This window comes from Lepeophtheirus salmonis, chromosome 7 (assembly GCF_016086655.4).
Source record: "Lepeophtheirus salmonis chromosome 7, UVic_Lsal_1.4, whole genome shotgun sequence".
Lineage (NCBI taxonomy): Eukaryota > Metazoa > Arthropoda > Copepoda > Siphonostomatoida > Caligidae > Lepeophtheirus > Lepeophtheirus salmonis.
The window spans coordinates 26321798-26346215 of NC_052137.2; the positions used below are offsets into that span (position 1 = coordinate 26321798).

The 24418-nt window shown below is 29.0% G+C and overlaps 1 protein-coding gene across 1 annotated transcript in view; it reads right to left on the reverse strand.

The window, feature by feature from the left end:
• LOC121122242 (adenylate cyclase type 2) overlaps window positions 1-24418 on the reverse strand; it is a 221979-nt gene that overhangs the window by 186214 nt on the left and 11347 nt on the right. Inside the window, exon 3 of the mRNA XM_040717230.2 lies at window positions 14172-14346. Within this exon, the coding sequence (XP_040573164.1) occupies window positions 14172-14346 (175 nt within the window). The remainder of the gene's footprint in view (window positions 1-14171; window positions 14347-24418) is intronic.

Genomic DNA, 24418 nt, shown 5'->3' on the forward strand with positions numbered 1-24418 from the left:
CCACATTGGGATATTTGAACAAGGTTGATTAGTAATGATGATAGAATTTAGCTTTTCAAAATTCAACTTTTACTTGAGAATTTTTAAATGAATTGCATAAATACTCTATTTGACAGGTTAAATACTGCCCTTTTATGATAAAGAGGGGGAAAAACTTTCCTTTTTGCTATTATTGGGTTGTTTAAAACATAATTTCACAAACATTTACATAAAAAGAAAAGAAGATTAATAATAAATTAGTTTTTTGTGTAGTATTCAACCGTTGCATACGTACTATGAAAATAGAATATTTTTTTAATTAAAGGAGAAAGTTTATGGTCAATTAATTATTTTTAGGAAAAGTTAAATGAATTAATTATATACTTTGTAAACTTATAAGGCAAAACAAAGTTATCTCTCAAAAGAAATTAATTTATTGGCATTCGAAGCTTGGACGATATGATAAAAACCGTTATATGAAAGCGATATTATATATAATAACTTTCTTTAAAAAATATCAAAGTGCTATATTCTCACTCTACACTAACAAATCACCAGTGAAAAAATAATACATCGCTCTCTAGGCCTTCAAAATTCAGAGTACTCCTTCTCCTTATCCCTATGTCTGTTAGTGCGGCAAATTAATTAACAGAATGGAGGAGATAGTACAGCAACAATTGAGCTACAGAATCACGAAAGATGATTGGCTAGAGTCGTCGGTGTCAAATACCAGAAAAGTTCAAAACAGAAGCATTTACGGCAAAAATATATAGAATGTATACCTCAAGGGATGCAGAAGATGATCAAGAGATCAATATCAACGATTAAAAGTGTTGATAAGAATAGAATATTGAATAAATATAGATCAATTATAATACGGCCAACGTGTCTTTGGAATAATAGGAGGTAGTAAAATAAAAGAGGAAAATATTATTTACCATAATACAATAGTAAAAATCTTAAAATTTAAGTAAGCTTTTTTTATTATGTTATAATTTTTTTTATGTCATCTTTTCAACATTTTTATTAATTAAAATATTAAAAAAAGTATTAGAGAAAAGTGGGGCTACTACGCAAACTTTTTTTTATGCAAACAATTTTTCACATTCTATTTTTTCGTTTTTTGTTGTGATTCAAATAGCCTATCCTCCTTAACTACTCTTTGGCTTCAAAAATTATAAAAAATTTAAAATTTAAACGAATAGTTGAGTTTTAGAAAAAAAATACCTTTTAAGTTGTTAATTCATAAAATGAGTCAGAGCTCAGGATTGTCTGTACTTACGACCTTCAACCATGATTCATTTTTATCTTTTAAAAATACTGATATATTACTGGTATAAATTTAGCATCAAAGGAAAAACAGTTACATCCCTTGTGAGTCAATTAGCCCCACTCTCATCTATTTCAAATATATGTATATTTTTTATTGTTTAGATAATATCATTGTTAAATTTCCGTAATAATATATATCCAATAATACTAAAAAAATATTTATTTTAAAGTTTTTACAAACGTTTATCAGTATATATAAATATATTTTCTTGATGAAAATTATTCTATTTGAAATTCAATATAGAATATAAAGATGTTCTAAACTTTCTTCATTTTTTATCAATCATATAGTGTGTCCACATAAATACAAAATTCAAGGCTAGAAGAAATGTCCAATTAATTTTTACATATAGCCTAATAATTCATAGACATATTTGAGTCCACTATAGCATTTGTATTGAAATTTATAGAAGGCATTTAGATACTAAAAAAGTTTATTTTTAGTGTATAACCTTTATTTGAATGAAAATACATATTTGGCTTCCATGTTAGTATGTCATAAAATAAGATTGATTAACAATATATTACCCACAAAAAATTAGCTTGTTCATCGCTTAGTATTTCACTTTTTCTTGTCGTGTCTTGCAAAATTGAAATAAGCAAGATCTGTAAGCTCTAAAAAAGGACCCGTGCACATTTGCATAAATATTTATAAAAATGAAAAGCAGGATAATTTAGAATAAATGGGTAGATTTTCAGTGTGAAGACTAAAGAATTAGAATCCTCTTCGACCCGTCTAGCCTCAGTAAGGACAATTTTGTACTTGGCTCTATTCGAAAGAACTGACAAAAAGCTACAATTCCATGTTATTTTACGAATAGGGGGGGGGGGGCATAATGAATAATAAAAATGGTTGAATTTCAAACTTTTGATTCAAAAGTTTGCCCTAAAAATGGCATAAAATAAAAATATGCAGAAGTGTAAACGACTTTTAAAATGTTCTAATTTTTGAGTCCTCGCCCGGTAGTTGTAAAAAGAAAAACTTAGATTTAACTGTGTTTATTATTTTCTTTCGGAATTCAAATATTTCCCTGTATTATATAATTTAAAAATGTATTTCAATGGAAATGAGTAACCCTTCTATATATTACATAAAAAATTTAAATGATCCCAATGTATAATGTATCTGTTTCAGTTTATCTAAAAACTATGCATTTTTTAGCCCACCCTTTTATTTGGATTTAGTAATCTGAAGATTTAATTTTCTTATTCTAAACTGTGGTCATTATTATTCAACTCCTGAGTAATAAAATTCCTTTTCTGGTATATTCAATTATATACATATCCTGATTCAACATTCATTTGTGCCCATAAAAGACAGAGAGGAACATAGAGGATTTAATGAGAAGTTACCATTTGGCAGTCCTTATATGAGTCATAGTAGATTTGAGGATTAACATCAGAGTACTTCTTGCAAATGACATTGTTTATTTATTTTTCCACTCCTTCTAGTCTGATTTAATGAAACGTCATAATAGCTGATTTGTTCTCCCCCAAAAAATATTCAATTGTATGCATTACCATGTAGATTTTTGATTTCTTTTTTTAAAAGCCCAAAATATAGGGGATTTTTATCATTACCTGTACAGTATCCTTGTACATAAGTTTTTTTTTAATAAGTAACGATGTGGAATATATTTTTAAATCATTAAATATATTTTGTTCCATTGGAAAACTATAAAACACCGTTTATTCTTACAACTTTTTCAATTATTTCGATTTTTTAATATTACACGCCATAAGGGTACATAGACATGATAGCCACCTCCTCCTAAAGCCACAGACACCCCAATTATATGCGGAAAATACGTGGAACATATACACCTAAGATTGGGATATATTTTTTTCTACTAAAACCACATCTTTTACAACAACAAAATATAAAACCAAAACAAGGCCTTAAAATAGTCATTAAAAATAACAACACCGATTTAAAAAACGTCATTAAAATAGCAAGTCTTCTTGATGTCTTCAATGTAGAGTAAAATTTCTTTTATATTAGGCCATTTTTCCATATTTCTCTCCTTATACACTCGAGGGTATCACATTGTACCCATCAATGAATTAAAGTCTCAGTTGTCTCTTCACACAATCTTCATGATGTATCTTCCACCATTCCCATGATCTTTAGATGCTCCTTAAGGGAATATGCCCTATAATGAAGCATATTTCAATGCTTATAGATGTTTTCTTATATTTATAAAGTTACCACTCCGAATTAGGCCCCTCCAAAAAAATGTCTACTTGTCGGTACGTTGTGTCTTCTATCCATTCCTATTTTCATGTTTTCCTTATGTACTTATTTATCTCGGACAAAACTGCACTTTTGGGGACATCCACTTCAGATTTTTCAAGAATAGTTCTGCCATTCTAGACAAGCGCGACTGCATATTCATTTCCTGTATAATCCAAATGACCTTTTATCCATGTTATTGTCACATTCCTGTTCAAACTCTTTATTATCTTCTATCATTATAACTTGTTAAGCCGTAAATAAACTTTCATTTTTAGCTATAGAACTAATAGTAGCTGAACTGTCCAGAATTTTTTTTGATAGGCTATTAAAAGAACTCTTCCATATTATTGAAAGCACTTAATGTCTTACAAAATACCCTATAGTTCTGCTTGAAAAACAGTGCTCTACCATTTTAAGTTACAAAAGTATCTTCATTTATCATACACCAGCCAAATCCAACTTTGTCATCGATTTTTGAACCAAGTTTATAAAAGTTGAGAAATTTTAAACTAATCGCTCCTCCTTGCTTTTGTATTTTATGGGAAATATTATGCCAAGTTTTTTTTCTCAGTCTTCTTTCATCAACCACGCCCCTCATTTGGTTTTTATTTGTAGGAATCCAGGTTATACTAATGTCTTCTTCTATTCTCCTACGGGTTGCTATTGCTCGTTGTTTTATGCTTAGATGTAAAGGTTCAACAATGAGCAAGATTTCCATAGCTCTAGTTGGTATAGATCTCATCACACTTCAAAACAGTAGGCATGCTAATCTATTTATTCTTCTCAACCTCTCAATTTGGAACTCCTTCCTTATTATACTTCTTCATATTCCTGCTCCGTAAGTCAAAATCTATTCGAAATAGGCCTTACATATTTATTTAACATATAATGATTTTAAACACCACTGAGTCCAAATCATTTTACCAGCAGAGAATAAAGCCCTTTAAGCATATTGGTCCTGGCCTAATTAGATTTATATGATGAATAGAATAGTACCACACAAATGGGGATAAAATTGTACCTAGCGGACATTATTTTGTTTGAGTAAATGAGACTTTACATCCTTCTAGAAAATATTTATCCCTTCTTTTTTCCAAAAAGTACTTGTACCATTTGTTTCTAGACGCATGAATGCCAAACTTAATTAAAGCTTCTTCTATAACTTTAAATGGAAGATTATCAAAAGCTCCTTCTATGTCAAAAACACTATTTCGGCATGTTTTTTACAAAGTACCACGCTTTCAGCCTTATCTACTGTTTTTCCAATCACCGAGTCTGTTGACTTTCCATTTCGAAATCCAAATTGATTTATCATAGAAACGTTCAACTTCCGGGACTCAATATGCCAATGAATTAACCTCTCGATTAATTTTAAGATGGTATTAGTTAGAGTGATTTAAACGATTTAAAAAAATTCAGAATCAGAGAAACAATTATATTATTCGTTCATTTTGCATTCATGTTTTCAAGCAATACATTTGGAACCTATCGTTACTCCATTAGGGTTTTCTTACTCTTTGGTGAGCTTTCATTAGTTTCCCTTCTCAATCTTGTCAGTTCTTCTGTCCGCCATGTTGTAACTCGTTCATATTTTTTTGTATGCAGTGATACCAATTTATTTAGAGCTTCGACGAGTGGACTCGTTATTTTGGTAGCTATAAATTATATTACCCTCACGTGTATCTTGTTTTCCAATCCAGTTGTAGCAACCTTCTTCTATGGACACAGCTTCTTATTGCACTCTTGCCATTTTATTGACCTTAGATTCCTGCATAATATGGGCTCTGTTTCAATTTCAAGCTTGAACATTAAATATTTGTGGTCAGACATTGACTTTTTTTCGGAAACACCCCTCAAAGAGACATTGGGAAGCATGTAGACTTTGACAAAGGTTAGATCTATAATTGAGGAACCTTTTCCTTCTACAAATGTAAGCTTCATCCCCTCGTTGCAATATCTTCAATTCATGTGCTGCACACATTTCTTCTATTTATTCGCATCTCTTATTTGTAGCTTCAGCTCACCATAATGTGCTAAGTGCTTACTACCGATATCTACCAAAATGGATGTGTTCTCTTCTTTACAGTTTTTTATAAATTATTGAAGTAATGGCAATACGCATTCTAACGTTATATCTGTGTATTATGATACCACAAAAGACCCCTATTTCTTCAGCTTCAATGATATTGTCACCAAATCTCTATTACAATGATAAACTAAGCTCACCGCCTTAAAAATTTTAAAATCATAATACTCGCCCTTTCACTCGATCTTTTGGAACATTGATGTAAAAAATTGTCATAACAGGGATGCCTATGGACCAAAGGGCTATTTTTATCAGGAGGCTTCGTAAGAAGTACCAATATGATTATATTTTCATCAATCTTCTTTCACAGTTTGTAACCTGCCAGGGATCTTTTATACATATTTATCTGTAAATAATTAGATTTGAAGCCAGGCAGTTTTCCAATGGATAAATTATTACTATTTGTTATTATTATACATATAACTAAGTATTACTCCATATTATTTGCTTTTTTAATTTGTTTCTTCTCTACTCGAATTGTGGAATTACGGTTAAAGGAATTAATCTTCTCCTGCCCACATTTATCTCAGAATCATCTGAATATAATATGTAGGAATAATAATCTACTGTCGTATAAAGTAAAATAGATTCTTTAAAATTTTGTGTCATAGTAAAATATAATTAAACTTTAATGACAGTCAAAGAAACCGAATTTTATAGGGTGCTTTATTTACTTTGTGGTGATATCTCTGTAAAAAGACCAAGTTCTAGGTCGTTATGCTAATATGTTCGTGGGTTTTTTTCTTTGGGGGGGAGGGGAGGAGGGGTCTCAAACTTTTTAAGGTGATTTTCCGTCTTTCAGAAGCTGTATCCCCCACAGGTGTGGTTTTTTTCAAATCAATACCTGAGACCCCAACTCTCTTTTCATTGGGTGTATCAGATTTATGTGTAGTATCCTCTTTTTCATCCCAAATAAGTCTTCGTCTGAAATTTTCATAGTTTTCTTTGATTTTTTCCTCTTTTTTTTTTGTCTAATAATTTCCTCCACCAAAGTTTCTTCATCCATTTGAGAGTTTCGTTCTTCATCGTTCCTCTTTTCTCCCCAGCAATCCCCTCGTTTGATTCATTCGTCGTAGGAGAACTATTCAGCATTAATTTTTCAGGAATACTCTTTCTGTAATAATTGTCTGCAATACAATCATCTTTGTTATTCGAACGACTATCTGCCAATGACTTTTTCAAAGTTATCTCTGTTGATAATTCGTCTGCAGGTTTATTTATTTTAACTCCTTGGCTGGTAACTTCATTTTCTGTTTCATTCTCATTTTGTTGAATAGTAGATTCTTTAGGGGTGTCATTAACAATATCTTGTCTGTAAAGACTTGGAGAGTTTTTAGAAGTGATCTCTTCGATTAAGGGGATTGTGAGGCCGTTTGCCTGGCGGTGGAGCCTACTATTGATTTACTACGAATACGCCTTTTGTTCCTTAGTCAATTAATTACATTTTATGGCATGTCTAAGTTCAAAGCATTTAAAACATTGTTTGGTCACCATATCACACTCTATATGATAAATAGCTACATTTATTGATAGAAAAGAAGGCACATTTTTTTAAATTTCTCTTGACGGAATATTTAAGGAAGAACTGGCTACTTTAAAAGATGGGAAAATTGTTTGAATAACAAGGAGTTGTTCATGTCTTGAGCATCTATGAGGTTAGGTTGCGTAACTTTAATGCCTTCTACTTTATGAATTGGGATTGATGGTCAGCCACCTTATAATATATCACCCCCGGCATTTTTAATCTTATATAATTATTATATCTCTACTCAAACTGTCCAAGAATTCCAGACATTCAACTTAAGCATTGAAATAATTATTTTTCTTATGCTCAGATCAATAAACAGAGGAAATTTGATTATTTCCCCCGTTTATTCAGATGTTGAGGCTTCATCAAAATTATTTCAGGTGTATACGGTTTCTCACACGTGAAAGATCTCACCTCCATTAAATTAAGCCCTAATGCATTCTTAGCTATGCAGGCAACATTGTCCAAACTCATTGTTGGATTGAGGCCCTTCTAGTATTAATCCCTTCACAGAAGAATAATGAAAACTTCAAGCAATTATTTTCTGAATTTTGCATGTCGTTTCCATCACGTTTAAATGAACGAATTACTTTTTTTCCCTTTCTATTTTGTCCAACTTCCTCTGTGAATAAGGATGTTGTATCAACCATTTTCTTTCTACCTTCATTCATAACAGTGTTGATATCTGTTATTTCACTTAGAAAAACATCAAATCAGGTTTTTTCCTGGTAGGTTTTATCTTTTTGAAGTTTAGACCCAAAAACTCATCAACATGGTTAGTGAATTTTTAGGCTTCTTCTTGATCTGTGGGGGGATCCATCCCCTTTCATATGTATTTAACTACAGTACCAAAAATTGTACCAAAGATAAATTAATATTTTTTTAAAAACGGGAGCTAACTTGCTTCCCTAATACACTATATATCAAATAGAAACAATACGCAACGATCTCACATACTATTTTGTCATAATAGTAAAAATATTAATAAGAAAAAAAAAAGAAAAAAAACGAAGAAGAAAACCATTCCCGATTTTCTTATGTGTGTTTAATCAAAGTGCGATAAATGAAAAGATAAGTAGTTGCATAAAAAAATTGCAACCACCTTTACTAGACAAGACGTCAAAAAGAGTTCCCGATAGTACGAATCCTGTGCGAGAAATAAAAACAACTCTAACTTCACTTTTCAGATTTAATTATGCCTCACGCCATAATATACATAAACTCAACCTATCATTTCGATATACAGTAAAAATTAATTTATCGGCCACCGGTTTTAAGCGTCACTGCTCAAAGCAGGCATATCCAGATGTTAAATCTATAATTATTAGTAAATAGGAAATATTATTTAGGAGGTCACTTTCACTGAAGGGGAACTTTTTCAGTTTTCTTTACCCGGCCATTAGATAAATTTTTGATGGCACATGTATGTATTTAAAATGTGCTTAAATGTTCTTTTTTTTATTTATATGCAAAATACAACATTTATTACTCAAAGTGACTCTAATAATTAATTATTAAAGTTACTTTGTAAATATACCTATAACAAGGGAAGATATATCCTGTTGTAAGTAGTATTTTTAATTGTGAGGATTAACAATAGGAGAAAAACTAGGACAAATTTGGGGTTTAAAAGATATACGATAACTGTATTTAGTTTATCTACAGGATTAGTTGGACATTCAAACAAATACAAATATTGTGGGTTTTTTGTACATCAGTACAACTATATTTTAACTAATTATCTTCAAAAATTAATAATTTCAATTTTTGGGTATACTAAATACAATATTTTGCAATATTACAATGAAATCGTAAGGTTTTTGTTTTATGTTTTTGTGCTTCTAAATTTACATATAAGTACCTTTTCAGTAATAATTCATCTCCTTTTGAGGTTGGACTGTGTGAAATATGAAAAATCTTTAAGGTTAATCACCGATCGAGGCTTTAAAGCCAACTTCATCTTTCTACTTCTTTATCGGATCTAAAAATTGATTTGTTGTTGATTATTTAATCACTAAAATTATTCTCAGCAAATTGTTTTCTATCATTTCCATAAAAATACTTTCCCGAGTCTTCTCTTAACACCAACTTTCTTTAAAATTATTTCTCTTTCCAAAATTTCATTTGTAGTAAACTCATTTTTTTCATAAAAACATCTCTCAAATACAATATCTGTCTTTTGATTGACGTACTCGATACATATGCCTATCGGCTACTTTCTAAAACTGATACCTGCCATTCCATTTTTTTTAATTTCATGAAATGTTTTTTTTTTTTTTTTTTGTATAATTAATTGATAGTCCATAGAATAATGTACACGTATTAAGGTTGATCTATGGGAAATTTACACTCGAATTATTTATTTATATCCGATTTGAGCAATATTTAGTGTGTCAAATTACCTATTATTTAAACATTGGAAATTAAAGTTTCAATTAATACACTAATCCAGATCTGAGTTCTGAGCTCCTTTCAACAATTAGTTATAACAAAACTGTCTAAAATACCTTTACATATTTTATTGTAATTTGTAAACCAGGTTAGGATGTTTTTTAAGCTAAAATAGATTCTTAAAAATATTGCTGAGATATTTTTTGGAGAATTAATTGAATTTACATAGTTTCAGGTTTTTGTATTTAATTTTTTTTTAATTTTAACCCTATATCCAAAAGAAATACAGAAAATTTTGTTAAATTTAACCAATTTTTTGTAACATAAGTCAAAGTTGTTAGTTGAATTGTAATTTCACAACCGTAATCACAATTTAAGGAAGTATTAGCCATAACCACTAAATCATCATTTGTTCCAACTAAAATTGATAAAACCATAATCATTAGACTAGTCAACAAAATTTTGATCTCAGATTGAGATGTTATGTTCTTGATTTATATTAAACCGACAAATATGTAAAATATAGGCCAGAGTGTATTTTTACAGGTTCAACAGAGAAGATCATTATATTAAACATCATTAAGCCTTTAAAGCTTTAAAATATACTAAATTACACCATTAAGCTTCTTTCTTAAAAAAAACCTTTAAAAATATTTGAAAAAAAAAATTTACGTGCTCTTTTTATTTTTATGAAAATGTATATTTTCATTTTAAAACAAATTAAATTTTTTGTGGTTGTAATCAAAAATTGTATATTTATTTAACTTTCAAGATAAAGTAATTTTTTATAAATAGAAGGAATTTTATCCAATTCAGAAAAAGATACAGAACTGATTTTAATAAAGTTTAAGTTTAAAACAATATTTTAGGATTTTTTATCATATTTATATCTTCTAATGAAAGAATACTCTTTAGGCCACAAAACCCAAAAAAATGGGTTACATTATTGAGTTTGTATGTTTCTTGGGGTAAAAACAACTTAAACAAAAATTTAAAAAAATATATATATTGTTGACTTGTGTAATTGGTCATTATTCATGTTAATCGAATGAATTTAAAATTTGTCCCTTTAAAGTATTCAAATAGCATAAATTGCTTGAGTGCGCTGATATAACATAAGTTCACGTCAACGGATCTCGCCCCTCCCACTTTAAATATACAAATATAAACTAAAAAATACATATACATTTAAATAAGCATAAATACTACAACAGCTGAAGTGATCTTATGTGAAACAAGACCCTCAAGCACAAATTTAAATATAAATTTATTACCTAATACGCATCAAAGAATAATTTTTTTATTAAATTGTTACCAAAAACTTTTGGAAGCTGTTTAACTACTCCTCGATGTCTATATTTAACTATTTTTAATTTTTAAAGAAACTTTATTTGTCTGTTTTTGATAAAATTGTTATTTTATGTCCAATTTTTTTGATTGCCTCAAAAATAAAAGTTTGAGATGGAATAAGTAAACAACAACTTTAAGTTTTGGAAAGATTTATGACAACAAAAGTCCAGGACTACTTTATTAATAAATTATGTTATAGTTTTAGACAAATATATTTTTTAAGTTTTTTGTTTGTGGTTATAAAAAAAAATAGAGTCTTCAAATCAGTATGTCAATCAGTAAATCAGACTTTTATAGAGATATCATAAGAAATAAATGGTAATAAGTACTTTCTCTTCAAATTATATTCCCTCAGGACTCTTTGCCTTAAAGAACTTTGTCTTAGGACATTTCGCCTTAGAGCCTCGAGGATAATTCCCCATACAATATAAATTAATGAGATGTATACGTTCATATTGCTTATTAATGGTTGAAATTGATGCTCCCTTTAATTTTTGAAATCAAAACATGTAGGGCTCTAGGAGCTTGACATTGGCAGAGACCAGGAGGAGGTGAGCTTGAACATGGATAGCAAAGGTGAGGCCTATGTCTTTAATGCCGCAAAACCGTGATCGTGCTCACAGAATGGTCATTGGACAGCTCTGACATTGTTTTGTTGGATTCGCCTCAATTGATGACTTCAGGTCGGCTAGGAATGTTGGGATCATCTTCTTATTGCTTAAGGGGTTTTGGGGATAACATCACTTAACTCGTGCAGGTACTTTTGAACATGATAGATGGTCCTTTTGGGCTACCCGATGGAGTCAATAATATCCCTGGTGCCGTTTCCTGCTCGAGTTAATTCAGAAATAGTAGCTTTATGCGTTGTTGTTGATATTTTCGGGGCAAAATCGGGAAAAAATTGTTGCTGAGATTCGCAACTTCCCATATATTAACTAGACAGCCATGACCACATTATTCATCCTGATTTAGTCGAACTTTATCAGGACTTATGTGTTAGGCCATGTATTTGCTTATCGTCAATTATAGTAGCTAAATTGTACATATTTCGATCATAATTCTTAATTCAAAAAGATTTGATAAGAATGTTTCTACAATAACGAAAATTGTATAATATTTACAACCCTTTACATGTGTAAATATATAATCTATTTTTCGTACCTTGAAATCATATTTTTTAATATAAGAAGGAGAAACATATTTGGGTTTTTTTGTAAGAAGCTAACAATAAATTTATCTACAATTGTGCACTAAACTTTTAATACATTAATATATCTTCACCTTTATGTACTGTCTAGTTTCTTTATTCCTTGCTAAGAATAAGAACATCAAAATATACTTTTTTGTAATAAAAAAAGAGAGATGAAAAAAAACTTATTATAACAATTTAACATATAAGGAATGTTTCACAATCATTCTTATGTACATATATAGTGCTACACCTCGTTATTTTTGATATGCATTTGATTGTCTTATCCTTTCCCTTTGTTCTCCTTCGTATAAAATTTTTATCAATATTGAATCGTGGCCTTCAATAAAAATATTTTACAGCACTTTAAAAATTAATTATAATAAAATAAGATCAATAATCTAGTTTAATAACTTCAATTAATATATCCCCCCCCCAACAAATTGGATCACAAACAAGTAGATCTTCGCTTAAAAACTATTAGAGATATAGAAGCAAGTCAAGACGAAACAGACAAAGCTCCTTGGTTGTAAGAAATCCGTCAACCGTGTGATTAAAAAACTATTATTTGGGTAGGGGTGTGCCTCCACCTGAAAAGGAGTCCATGATATTAATTAAAAAGGAAACGCAGCTCAGGTTCCTAGTGGAATAACACCATTCATATGCATTGCCGCGTAGAGTACTTCTGGTTAGAATCACATAAGGGTTTTTTCAAAATCACTAGTGGGTCTACTTTTTTTATGTCTGTTTCAGTATATTTTGCCGCATATTGAAAATTTTGCAGGAAAAAATTCGAAATCTGCCAATGTTGAGAAATTTATAACTTTAACCAAAAGAGTAAGAGCCAAAACTCAGCTCTGAATGTCGCTCAAATGTTACAATTTTTGGCAAAGGAATATTTAGAGTTGGATAAAATATTACCTAAATGGGTGCGATATTTTTTTCTAGTTGGTAATGTAAAGATTTTTATTGTTTACTTTCCTAATTTAGTAAAACTATTCTTTTATTCTTGAAAAGATAACATCTAGGTGTAAAGTCATTCGAAGAATATGTGTTTTTAACGTGCATGAATAATTCACCGAATGACCATTTTACCAAACGGACAGATTGCAAAAAAAAAATATTAAATTGTTTTTGTGATGATTCATGCTTCTAGAGTATGTAATTATGATTCCCACTAATTTTAGACAAATTTAAAAAAAATTAAATGTATAACTATTGATTTATTTTATTATGCGGATATTTCAAAAGTTGGTTCGAATTGCTATAAAAGGCTATTGTACCAAAATCATAACAATCGCCTGATAAATAAATATATTAAAACGATAAAAAAGGTTGAGAGAAGAGAAAGAGTCAATTAATCAAGGATAGAGACTCAATGGACAATGTGTATGAATAAATCATCTGGATAAAATATGTTAAAGCTTTGATATACCTGGTCAATTCTTGATTTGAACTAAATATCCCAAAGTCATCTCTGAAAATGTCAAAAATATTTTGTCCTTTAGAGTGGTCTACTTGGTATTTACATAGTATTGGAGCATAAATCATCATCAATTGTAAATATTTTTTTGGGAAATTGTCTGTTCGAAAATGTGTCCCTTCAGCAAAAAAAATAAAGAATATATTCGTCAATAAAAGTTTCGGTACTGTGTCCTAAAACCGCTCAATAATGACGGAGATTAACAATGAGGTTTTACTCCAGAGTTATCATTCTAAGTATCTGTCGGACTTAGTGGAATTAAGAATTGACATCGGAGTAATTCTTGCCCATATGTCCTTGCTATATACGGTGTATTTGTGTTAATTACCTTCCTCTCATGGCTGCTAACAGCTAATGTAATACAACCTCATGACAACTAAGCTGCTCTCAACTAAAACATTATTTAAGTTATCAGAGTGACAATGTTAATTTTTGGTTTATTTTATGCAGAGCGGTCGTATGTATACAACTCTATCAATATGTTTTCATTATTAGATCTGATTGAGAGGTTAAGAGAATTAAAATAAAAACATTGATTATACAGAAGACAATAAGAGCCACCCTAATGTGCATGCATATAAAAAACTTTTATATTACCTCATCACTAAATACACCTTGCAGACACACTAATAATAAGAGGATTGTGATAACCAAATATAAAAAGTTTAGGAATAAGGATTGTTTGAGTACAACATAGTATTTTGAACAAAGCTCCATGATGTCCATATTGTCCAAAATTGAAGTGATCCCACTAGACTCTACCAAATCAGACCTAGAAAACAAAAATGGAGATATATCAATGAAATATTTAGTTGTAAAGGAATTAAACATTTTAAAAATATAATTTTATGATTCACTAAAGGGTGTTTCCGCTATTGCTTAGAGTTATTCTTTAAACTATAACACAAACTTTATGAACGCATTTGTAATACAAATTCATTGTGTAGTAAATTTAAAAAAATAAGTATGCCTAAGTTTAAATTTACAAATACATAATTATTTTACAGAAAATTTGAAAATATTTTATATAAAGTTCTACAAAAAATTTAACTTATTTTAACAATTTCTTTAGTGCTTAAGTCTTGAGTTAAGATATAGAACCACTTTTTAATATGTAATCTGTAGCATCCAAAGTATAACTGATAATGATATATTTATTTAAAAGTTTCCTTTTGAATATTAAAAATAAAGAGATGATGCACTAAGTTTAGCAACATTCGCTTGTTGCTTCATTGTTATTTTTAGATCAAATAATTACGGTCTTCTAAGATATTATGAAATCACTCAAAAATTAGGTATCTGCATACTATCCTTTTTCCTATTTTTTATTTCAAGTAGCGGTGAGAATTAAAGCCTCTAATAATAAACTTTTAAAATATTAGAGTTATTAAAAGTAAAATATGTTTTATGCTCCGACATAAAAAGATTTTAAAACTAACGTAAAAGTCTAATAAACAATTGGTAAATTTACACTTCTTTCTCTTTTTATCCGATGACAATAAAATGTAATAAGTCGAATAACTTATTGTTTGGAAGCATAAAAATGAAATTTGATATATTCCACTCAATTCAATGAAATCCAACTATGAGTTATGAGATCTTTTTTATAATGTATTGGATCAAAAATCGTTTGGAAGACCTGTGTGTTTTGGATTGTAGTTCGTAAACCACTCATCTGATGGGTGCAATAATACATCATTTGATAGTTATTGAGTTACACAACAAAATACTTGAAATTTTTTTATAATTCTTGACCATATTTTTTGACCTTATATATCAACAAAAGTAATAACCTTTGATTTTGATAACAACATTTATCATGACAAAATCAATCATTCTCTTACTTTAGAAAAAAAAAATGAATGGTGTGGTAGATGAACGATATTAAAAAATATTAAAAGTACAGTTTTTGGATATAATCAAACTTATATTATTAAATTTAATGGTATTTATTAGGTAAAATACCTGCTTTTTGGTTCTATGAATACAAAATATGGTTTAGTTGAAACATGGTTTTTAATAAGGGGTACATTCGACTAAACCTATTTATCACTTTAAATGTTAAAATGTAGAAAGGTTTGATAAATACATGTTTTATAAAAGACTACTTATCTGTTTAATTTATATCCTAATTTAAAAAAAAAGTGAAGTAAGAATATTTTTTGTTAATCCCGTTTCTCAATAGTGACTTAGTAAAATATTTCAATGCATAAAGCATATATATGCCAAACCTTTTTTGGTATAATTCTTGCCTTAATAATGAGTTACGGTAGATTATATCCCCTAGCAAAACCAAAAGTTTTACTCAACCATTAGTTGGATAAATAAAACCAAACAAATGATACCCTTTTAAAGTTCTGAGGCTAAGACTTTTCATATAAATTTTGTAAAAAAAAGTGAATTAATAAATATTTCTTTCAGAAGAATAGCAGGCACAGTCTTTCAAAAATCCTCCTTTAGATAAATTGTCTATTAAAAAAAATATAAAAGGATAGCAAATATTATTAATCTGCTATTGATATTGAGCCAGACCAAAACTGAAATATGAAGTTATTTATCATTAATGATGAAAATCGTGTAAATTTTCGGTATGTTAAAAAAAACAACTGAAAATCAACATTGTAACGCTGACAATAGGAAGAATGTTTTTGGGGGAGATCCGTTCAAGGGATAACGTTTCATTATATCAGTTACTTTCAGCTATGGCAAGGAAGAAGGAAATAAGCAGAGACATTGGTAAAAATGATTCGGATGTCAATCCTCTTTTCCACTCTGAGTCCGAAAAGGACTTAATATTATAATCTGCAAACAATCCAAAATGTTACTCTCCATCTTTTATAAACACTTTTTGTAGTCAGTCAGGGTATTAATACTATCGAAAGAAATAGAAAACTATGTTCACTACTCAGGAGTTAAATAATAATGACAACACCTAAGGAAATAAACGTCATTCCTCAGTTTACTTTTTTTTTTTAAACAAGCAAGCAAAATATTACACATCACTAATTATCATGTATTTATCTCCTTTTTACTGCTGTTAGAAGTACATAAAATAATACGTTTTCTACATTCTTTTTATATTTATGCACGAGTACAAACTCCTTTCAAAAATATTTTGTAGAATAAGTAAAACCTCCTTTCAAAGCCTCGAGAAAGAGAAATACTCTTTTTATAATAAAACTTTGTATTACAAAAGTCATGAAACTTTTTATTTGTATACTTTTTTCATATACCTATATTTCCATCACGTCAATTTAAGCTTTGTAGTTTGTAAACCATAAAATTAATGTGATTACAATGCTACAATTAAAAACAATTCTTTGGTCACTAAATTAAAAAGTTTTGATTAGTGTTGAAATCCCAATAAACCAGTCTTATAATACAATTATTGTATACAGGCTCTATAAGAAAAAAAGTCCGGTTTGCCCTAAATAATTTCTGATCATAATTATAAAGAAAACCAATATTAAAGATTCGAAATTCAAATTATTCACCATTTCCGGTCACAAATATCTCAATACGACGTAGGAAGCTTCTGCGTGATCTGACAATTTCGGCAGAATCTATGAGAGCACATTCTCTGACAATAGAAGCTTTTAAGGCAATGCAACTTTCTCTGTGGGTCCGAAAGGCCTTTCTCATAATGTCACTCCAAAAAGACTAATACTAATCTGGTAGTGATGGCGGCTATTTCCCCATAAACCAGACTGTCTTTAAGTTGTCAGAACACCCTTTTTGGGATTTGTCTAAGGTATGTCATAGAGATCTGTCTTACTCTCAAATAAAGTTTCCATTGGGGGAACTCTTATCTATCCAGAGCAAAGTCCTGGAGAACATTGATGATCCATCCGAATCAACTCCAACCTTTTGACCTGTCGGAAATGCCGACAATCCCTGCTAATCAGAAGGACAAAATTCGATACGAAATAAATCTACAGCACGTTGCTTTAGGCTGAATTGAAAATCTACATCGGAGTAATTCGTGTCAATCTCCATGTTTATTTCCTTCTACTTTGTCAAAGCTGATTGTAGCTGATTTCATGAAACGTCATGACAGCTAAGCTCCTCTCCTCGAACAAAACAATTTTCATATTGTCAGGATTAATATGATGATTTTTGTGTGCTTTTTCTATTTAATATGCCAAAAACTTGGACGATTTTCATCAATAGTCAGGTGGAATTACTTTTAGTTTTAATTTTTTCAATTCAATGTGAGGTCTTTTCATTTTATGGAATTGTTCTTTACATACATACATTTACCAACATAGCAAATACTTAACTAATTGAATTAAACCTATATGAAATTTAGGTTTAAAAGAAAAATCATCTTCTATTAGCTTTCTTTTATATAAATCTCCTTGCATCCAATTACAAACAATTTTCTTCATCATGAACTTTCCTCACTGTTAATGGAGCATTCAGATGGTTTGTGTAGTAATTAACAAATTTAATGCCTCAAGAATTTCTTTCGTGTAGTTTTGGATTATTTGAAAAGGTCATATCCGGGCCAATATAAGTCTCATAGATCAAATAAATGTTATATATTATAGCTGTAATTATTGTGTATCATATAGCATCCCTAAAATTTGAAGCAAGTCTATCAATCTACGGAAGCAACAAAAACTCCAAAGCCACAAATTTTACTTTTCTTTAGTATTTAGTATATTAATGAGAGGGTTACCTTGATAACACAAAAGTATTCTTTATTGTTGGCTATCAGGTATTATTATTTATTTAAAGGTTGCAGTATAAAACTCAGTCTTAGATATTTTTATCTCTCGTGATCTGAGATTTAAGAAGCATATAAAATACATTAATAGAAATAGATTCATAGCTAATCAAAACTTGGGAAACCTTAAAATAAGTTTCAAAACACGTAACCCTACATTCATGGTGAAACTTTTTGATCTCCCGATCTTAATGGAGGGATCTGAGATCTCAAATCATTTCAACAACTATTTTATTAAGTCCCTAGAAAAGTTACAAGTTAAGTTCGTATCGATTTTTTGGATAATAAACAGAAAAATTACAAATGAGACCCTCTGATCACAACACCATGATCTATCTCTCAAAACCAATCATAGACATTTTAAAGCTTAGTTTATATTATTTATGGGCTAGTCTTTAGAATTACATACCACAATGCTTTTGTTAAAGCACTAGGACTGACTTCAAGGAATTTTTAGTTCATTCTTTTTTATGTGACATATTTAAGTATATATGATTTACATTCCAGATTTTTTTTTTTTTTTTTTAACTTTTACGTTATTTTTAAAATTTTAATATTCTTACTTTTCAAGTTTAACTTTAACACATAATGATAATATTTATATTTTAAAATCTCAGTTTTGCTTGCAGCCATCTGAATTTTGAAATATCTGGAGTAATAGTAATTCGGAACTATTATCGTTCAGAGTCTTTTTTTACCCTTAAAAGAAATCCCCAAATTGAAAATAAGAATAATAAAACTTATGTAAAAACATTTTTTTATGATTAAAAAGCGTTCTTATTTATAATGTATCTTGTTCTAAACTCAATATATTTCCATTTTTTGGCTTAAAAATGATGAAAACGACTCTCTTCTTTAGACCCTTATAATCTATTCATAATACGTAGTGATGAGAAATATTATAATTTATTTTATAGAAAAATATTCAAGGCAAAAATTTCTATGAAAATATGCATCTCCAAGGAGTTTTAATCTATTTTGTATTTTTAAATGATCCCATTTTGAAATATTAAAATGATGTACTCATTGTGTATCAAAAACTTTATTGTTTCAATCTGGATATATTATTCCTACGGAAAGAGTCCATTCCACTCCTTTATGAGGTCTGCTAGTTTTTCTTATGATGAATTATCCTCTGTCGTCCCTTATGGAGATCGAAATCCAAATTCGACCATCTCTTGAGATTGTTGACCAAGTTAGAAATATATTAACTCGATTACCTCGATCTCCCTTTCACGAGGAATGACGTTATGAAATTGGCATTGGAATCGAAAAAAAAGAATTATGATGATAATGTTGATTTTGTGCAAGAACACCCCAATAAAAATATGGAATCACGACAAAAATGAAACAAAAATCCTTTAGCTGCATATTTTTTTAAATAAATCTTCTTTTTTTTTAAATTATACATTGGATATTTATTTATAATATAAGCTATGATATTCCTTATCACGATGTATTATGAATAAAATATGAGGTTCTAAACAAAAATGTCGTTTTTTAACATTTTTCCATCTAAAAATGGAAATATATCGAGTTCATAACAAGATACAGAATCAATAAATACACTTTTTAATCATAATAATTAAAAAAAAAAAACTTTTCCATAAGTTTTATCAATCTTACTTTTAATTAGGGGGGGATACAGCTAGGTGGTGGGGACAAGTAGGGTAAAAATTACTCTGAATAATAATAATAGTCCCAAATTAATATATTTTCAGATAATTCATAATTCGGATGACCGAGAGAAAAAATGAGATCAGTTTTGGAATCTGTGCTTATACATTAATTCGATTATTGTTTTCAATTCATTTGTTCAAAATTTTGCCCTCTAATTGTTCCCCTGGGTAATTTGTTGTTATCAATTTACAATTATTCATATAAAAATACAAATTTAATCATTTTCAAAATTGAGAAAAATATAGTTAGCTTCTTTTTTAATTGACGGGCCACATATTTTCAATTTAAAATTATTTTGAACTAACATGATATAATGAGTATATCATAGAAAAATGTTATATGTCTTATTTTTTTAAAAATATGTATATCCAAGGATTTTGGTTCGACTTCGTATTTTTGAGTAATTCTATTTTTTATGAGGGTGTACTTGCATATATATAAAAATATCTTAATAATATTTACTATTTCAATGTCAATGGGTATGATGTCATATCCAATAATAATCATCACAATATACTTCAACTTCTTCAGTGTAATTGAATATATGATCGACATATTCGTAGTGTAATTTTTGGTTATTTCAATACAAATTACTAAAAGAACAGTACTCTCTATCACATTTTCCAATTCAAATGTTATCAGTTCATGAATGACATAAAAATAATCATATAGTTTTAATAGATCAATATGAAAGGATAGTATCATTTAATAGTTGGTAATTTGTAGTAATATTTAAAATTTAATTTTTCAATTTTTGTAGGCATGGGACAAAGTCTTCAAGGAGTTTGGATTTCCAGGGTAAGTCTTGGACTTTTCTTTTGTGACTCGTCGAAGGAGGTAGAAGGGCGTGTGTCAATTAAAGCATAATGAATTGGCGGATAAACCCCATTGTTCTACGATGAGTCGTTTTGTGTTTACTTGTTGCCAATCAATTATTTTAAGGTATAACTATGCCTTATAAGGGGCATAATGATTTAGAAAGCTTCTTAATTTGCCAGTAACATTTGCTCACTTTCAATGTTGCTACTCTTTTACTTATTTTTTTAAATTTTCTGTTACATGTGTGCATAGTGACATTTTTTAAATAGAACATTTATAGTCAAAGAAATGACAACTTGTACTTTTGACTCATACAAGTTGTCGCTTGTAAAAACATATATTACACATATAATTATTTATGTAGCTATTATAAATATCGCTATATACCTACAATAGACATACATATAAGATAGTTATCTACAAAATTGTGTTATTCCTTTGTATTATTTGATATTATATTATCGGTTGTCAGTAATATTTCTTTTTCTTTTAGGAAAAAAGTAATTTCTTATATTTTTGTTTTATTTCAATGCTTTATCAGAAGTGTTACAATCATTCTATTTGAGCCAACTATACCCCGTTCTGTTAGATAACTTGTTGCCAAAAAGAATCCAACTTCATAATGTTTTTATTCCTGTGGGCAAAATAACTCGGACAACAAATTTCCACAGGCCTCTATTGAGGCCAAACTTTTACCCCTAAGAGTTTTGGCCGTAGACTAGAACAGGTGGGACTAGCTGGGTTCCAGGTCCAACCTGAAGGTTGGATCCATATCAACTTTCCATCCGAGCTTTTGGAGCTTCTCACAAGTTATCATGGATGTGTGTAGCCTGGTGTTGTCTTGATGATGTTTTATTGTCTCCTATTCAACAATACTGGCGCTTCTGTTCGATCAACAGCTTCAAACAGTCGAGTTGTTTACAATAGAGGGAAGAATTGAGCAAAAAGAAATTGCTGGAACCATTTTTATACAACATGAACCTATAGATTATCGGGCATTATACATCGTAAAATTTCTTTCTATGCGTTTTTCCCTTTCAGGCAGTAAAAATAAAAAAAAGGGCGAATTTCTTCCTTTGATACCACAATACTCGACAAACGATAATTCGAGATTGAACCGGCCAAGCGAAATACTGTTAAAAAGTGTTTGTAGTATATATTCACCCCTTTATAACATATAAACATATGATACATTGTGACCAATAATGAACAGGATATACTAAGTTAAAAAGAAGAGGAGAAGAAAATGAAAACAAAACCTACTTACATATATAAATGGGTGAATATTACATCTCATCTTTATCTAGGAATATAACTTATGTTACAAAAAGGTTCTTATGAAGTGATAAACAAGATTTTCAGATGACTAACCTTGCTTATGTTTTTATCAGTATATAGACCTAGTACTCCAAAGTCATAGAATGATTGGTGATCAAGCTCTATGATATATAAATACATATAAAGGTATACTGGCAAAGGGTTACCCAACGTTACTCGGGCAAATGACGGAGTGGGAAATCATATTGACAATAGTCGATATTATTTCTTCTTAGTGGTTTGACCCCTTCAGCTGGGGAGAATTATAATATAGCCACTGTATATTATATGAAAGAATTATTACGAATTTAAAAAAAATGTGTAACAAACTTCAAATAACATACTAATATAAAGGTACGCATAAAAAATTTGTGTAGATGAGAAGTACATCTTTTATTTTTGTAGAAAACTACAAAAAACTATTATGCACTAATTTTGCCCCCCCCCCCCAAAGAAAAAGCAGTTTATATAATGTATTTCCATTGTAAAGAAAAACACAAAAATACCAGATTTTTTGCGTACTTGCAAAAATAAAGAAGTTATGGGGAATAATGAGGGTGGAAAAAAATAACCTCGTTAAGTGGTTCATTTTGCAAATATTACAAAAATTATTTAATATAATGTTGGGGAAATTGAGATATTATATTGTGTAAAATTAGGATTTATAATATTTATTGATTTAATAATAAATAGAAAAATCCATTTTTACCAAAAGTATAATTTGATTTACTTATTTATTTTTTATACAATGAAATCCAAATTCACATAATTTTAAAAATAAAGCAATGGATATCTCGAAATTTCTACTTTAAAAAAACTCAATATCAATATTGATGTTGAATAATACTTTTCAATACTTAATATTTTTTTGATAAATGAAACCTTAACTATTTACGCTAAGTTTATGTAACGAAGAAACAATTGAAAAACTTAGGTGCTACTCCTTTTCAAATAAAACCCTTTAATAAGGTAATTTTTCATTTTTTATTTCGGAGGATAGGATGATTACATTTGATTATTTATATTTTTATATTCAAAATTTGCCTCGAATATATATAAAAACTAAAAGCCCACAAAAAAATAACAAGAAATCTCGAAAACCAAATTTGATACGAAAAAACGAATAAAAAATAAAAAAACACATGTAAAATTTTAGGGTATAATGTTTTTTTTTCACATTTTGAGGGAAAAGAGATAAAATTAATCCAAAGGAATTGAGTCTTCCGATGGAGTCTTCAGAAAATTGAATACTAATCTTGAAATTATTAATTAATCCGAAAGTTGTACATAGTTGTATTTATTAGTAAACTACATTGATTAATTATATTTGATCAGATATTCCACCAAATAAGAGGGATGGTATAATGTCTAAATCATTAATATTTGGGTCCATTCAAATGTATGAATCTCAATGGATTTTCCTGAAAATCTTCCCTAATACTAGTGCAATTTAATAATAACTGAGGAAGACGTTGACAAACAAATTCACATAGATAGATTCAATATAATATTATTTAATATATGCAGGGCGTGTAAGCTATATATGCCTTAAATTTGTTACACACTTTTTATGAAATTTTTTATATGTACTGTTTGTAGGATACTTGGGTTTGTCAACAATGTTCCCAAACATGTGTCAAACTGGGAACGTTTTAAATGACCTCGAATATTTCAACTTAGAAAATAGTTTAAATTTCAATTTTTATATTAAATACCTATCATACCTATATGGTTTTTCTCTCTCAATATAATTTTTTTAATAAATGGTTTATAATTTGACCTTAATTATTTTTTTGTCATATTTATGCATAATGTATCCACCAAAGAAAATTTGAAATTCATTTTACTTGATAATAAGGTCTTTAAGAATTGCATAAAATATTTAAAAAAATATATTCATGAATAAATAATTTATTTTTAATATTTTTCATTTATGGACTTATATTTTAAACATCTGTTTTTTATATTTTTTTAATACATATATGTATATATTTGTTATAAAAATTACAACTAGAAAAGAAAGAAATGATAATTTTATATCATCAGTTGTTTCTTGCTTTATGCATATATTCCAACATAGGGTATTTTTATAGTTATCAATACAAAAAAAAATAATATAAATTTTCCAATGACTTTGCTTTGATAGAATAAAAAATATTATGATGGAAAATTATCATAAATAATAATCATCATTATTCAATATGTTATACCTATAAAGTTTACATATATTAAGCTGTAACATAATAAGAAAAGTAATTTAAAATAATGCATATCGTCCATTTTTCTGTTTTATCTCAGC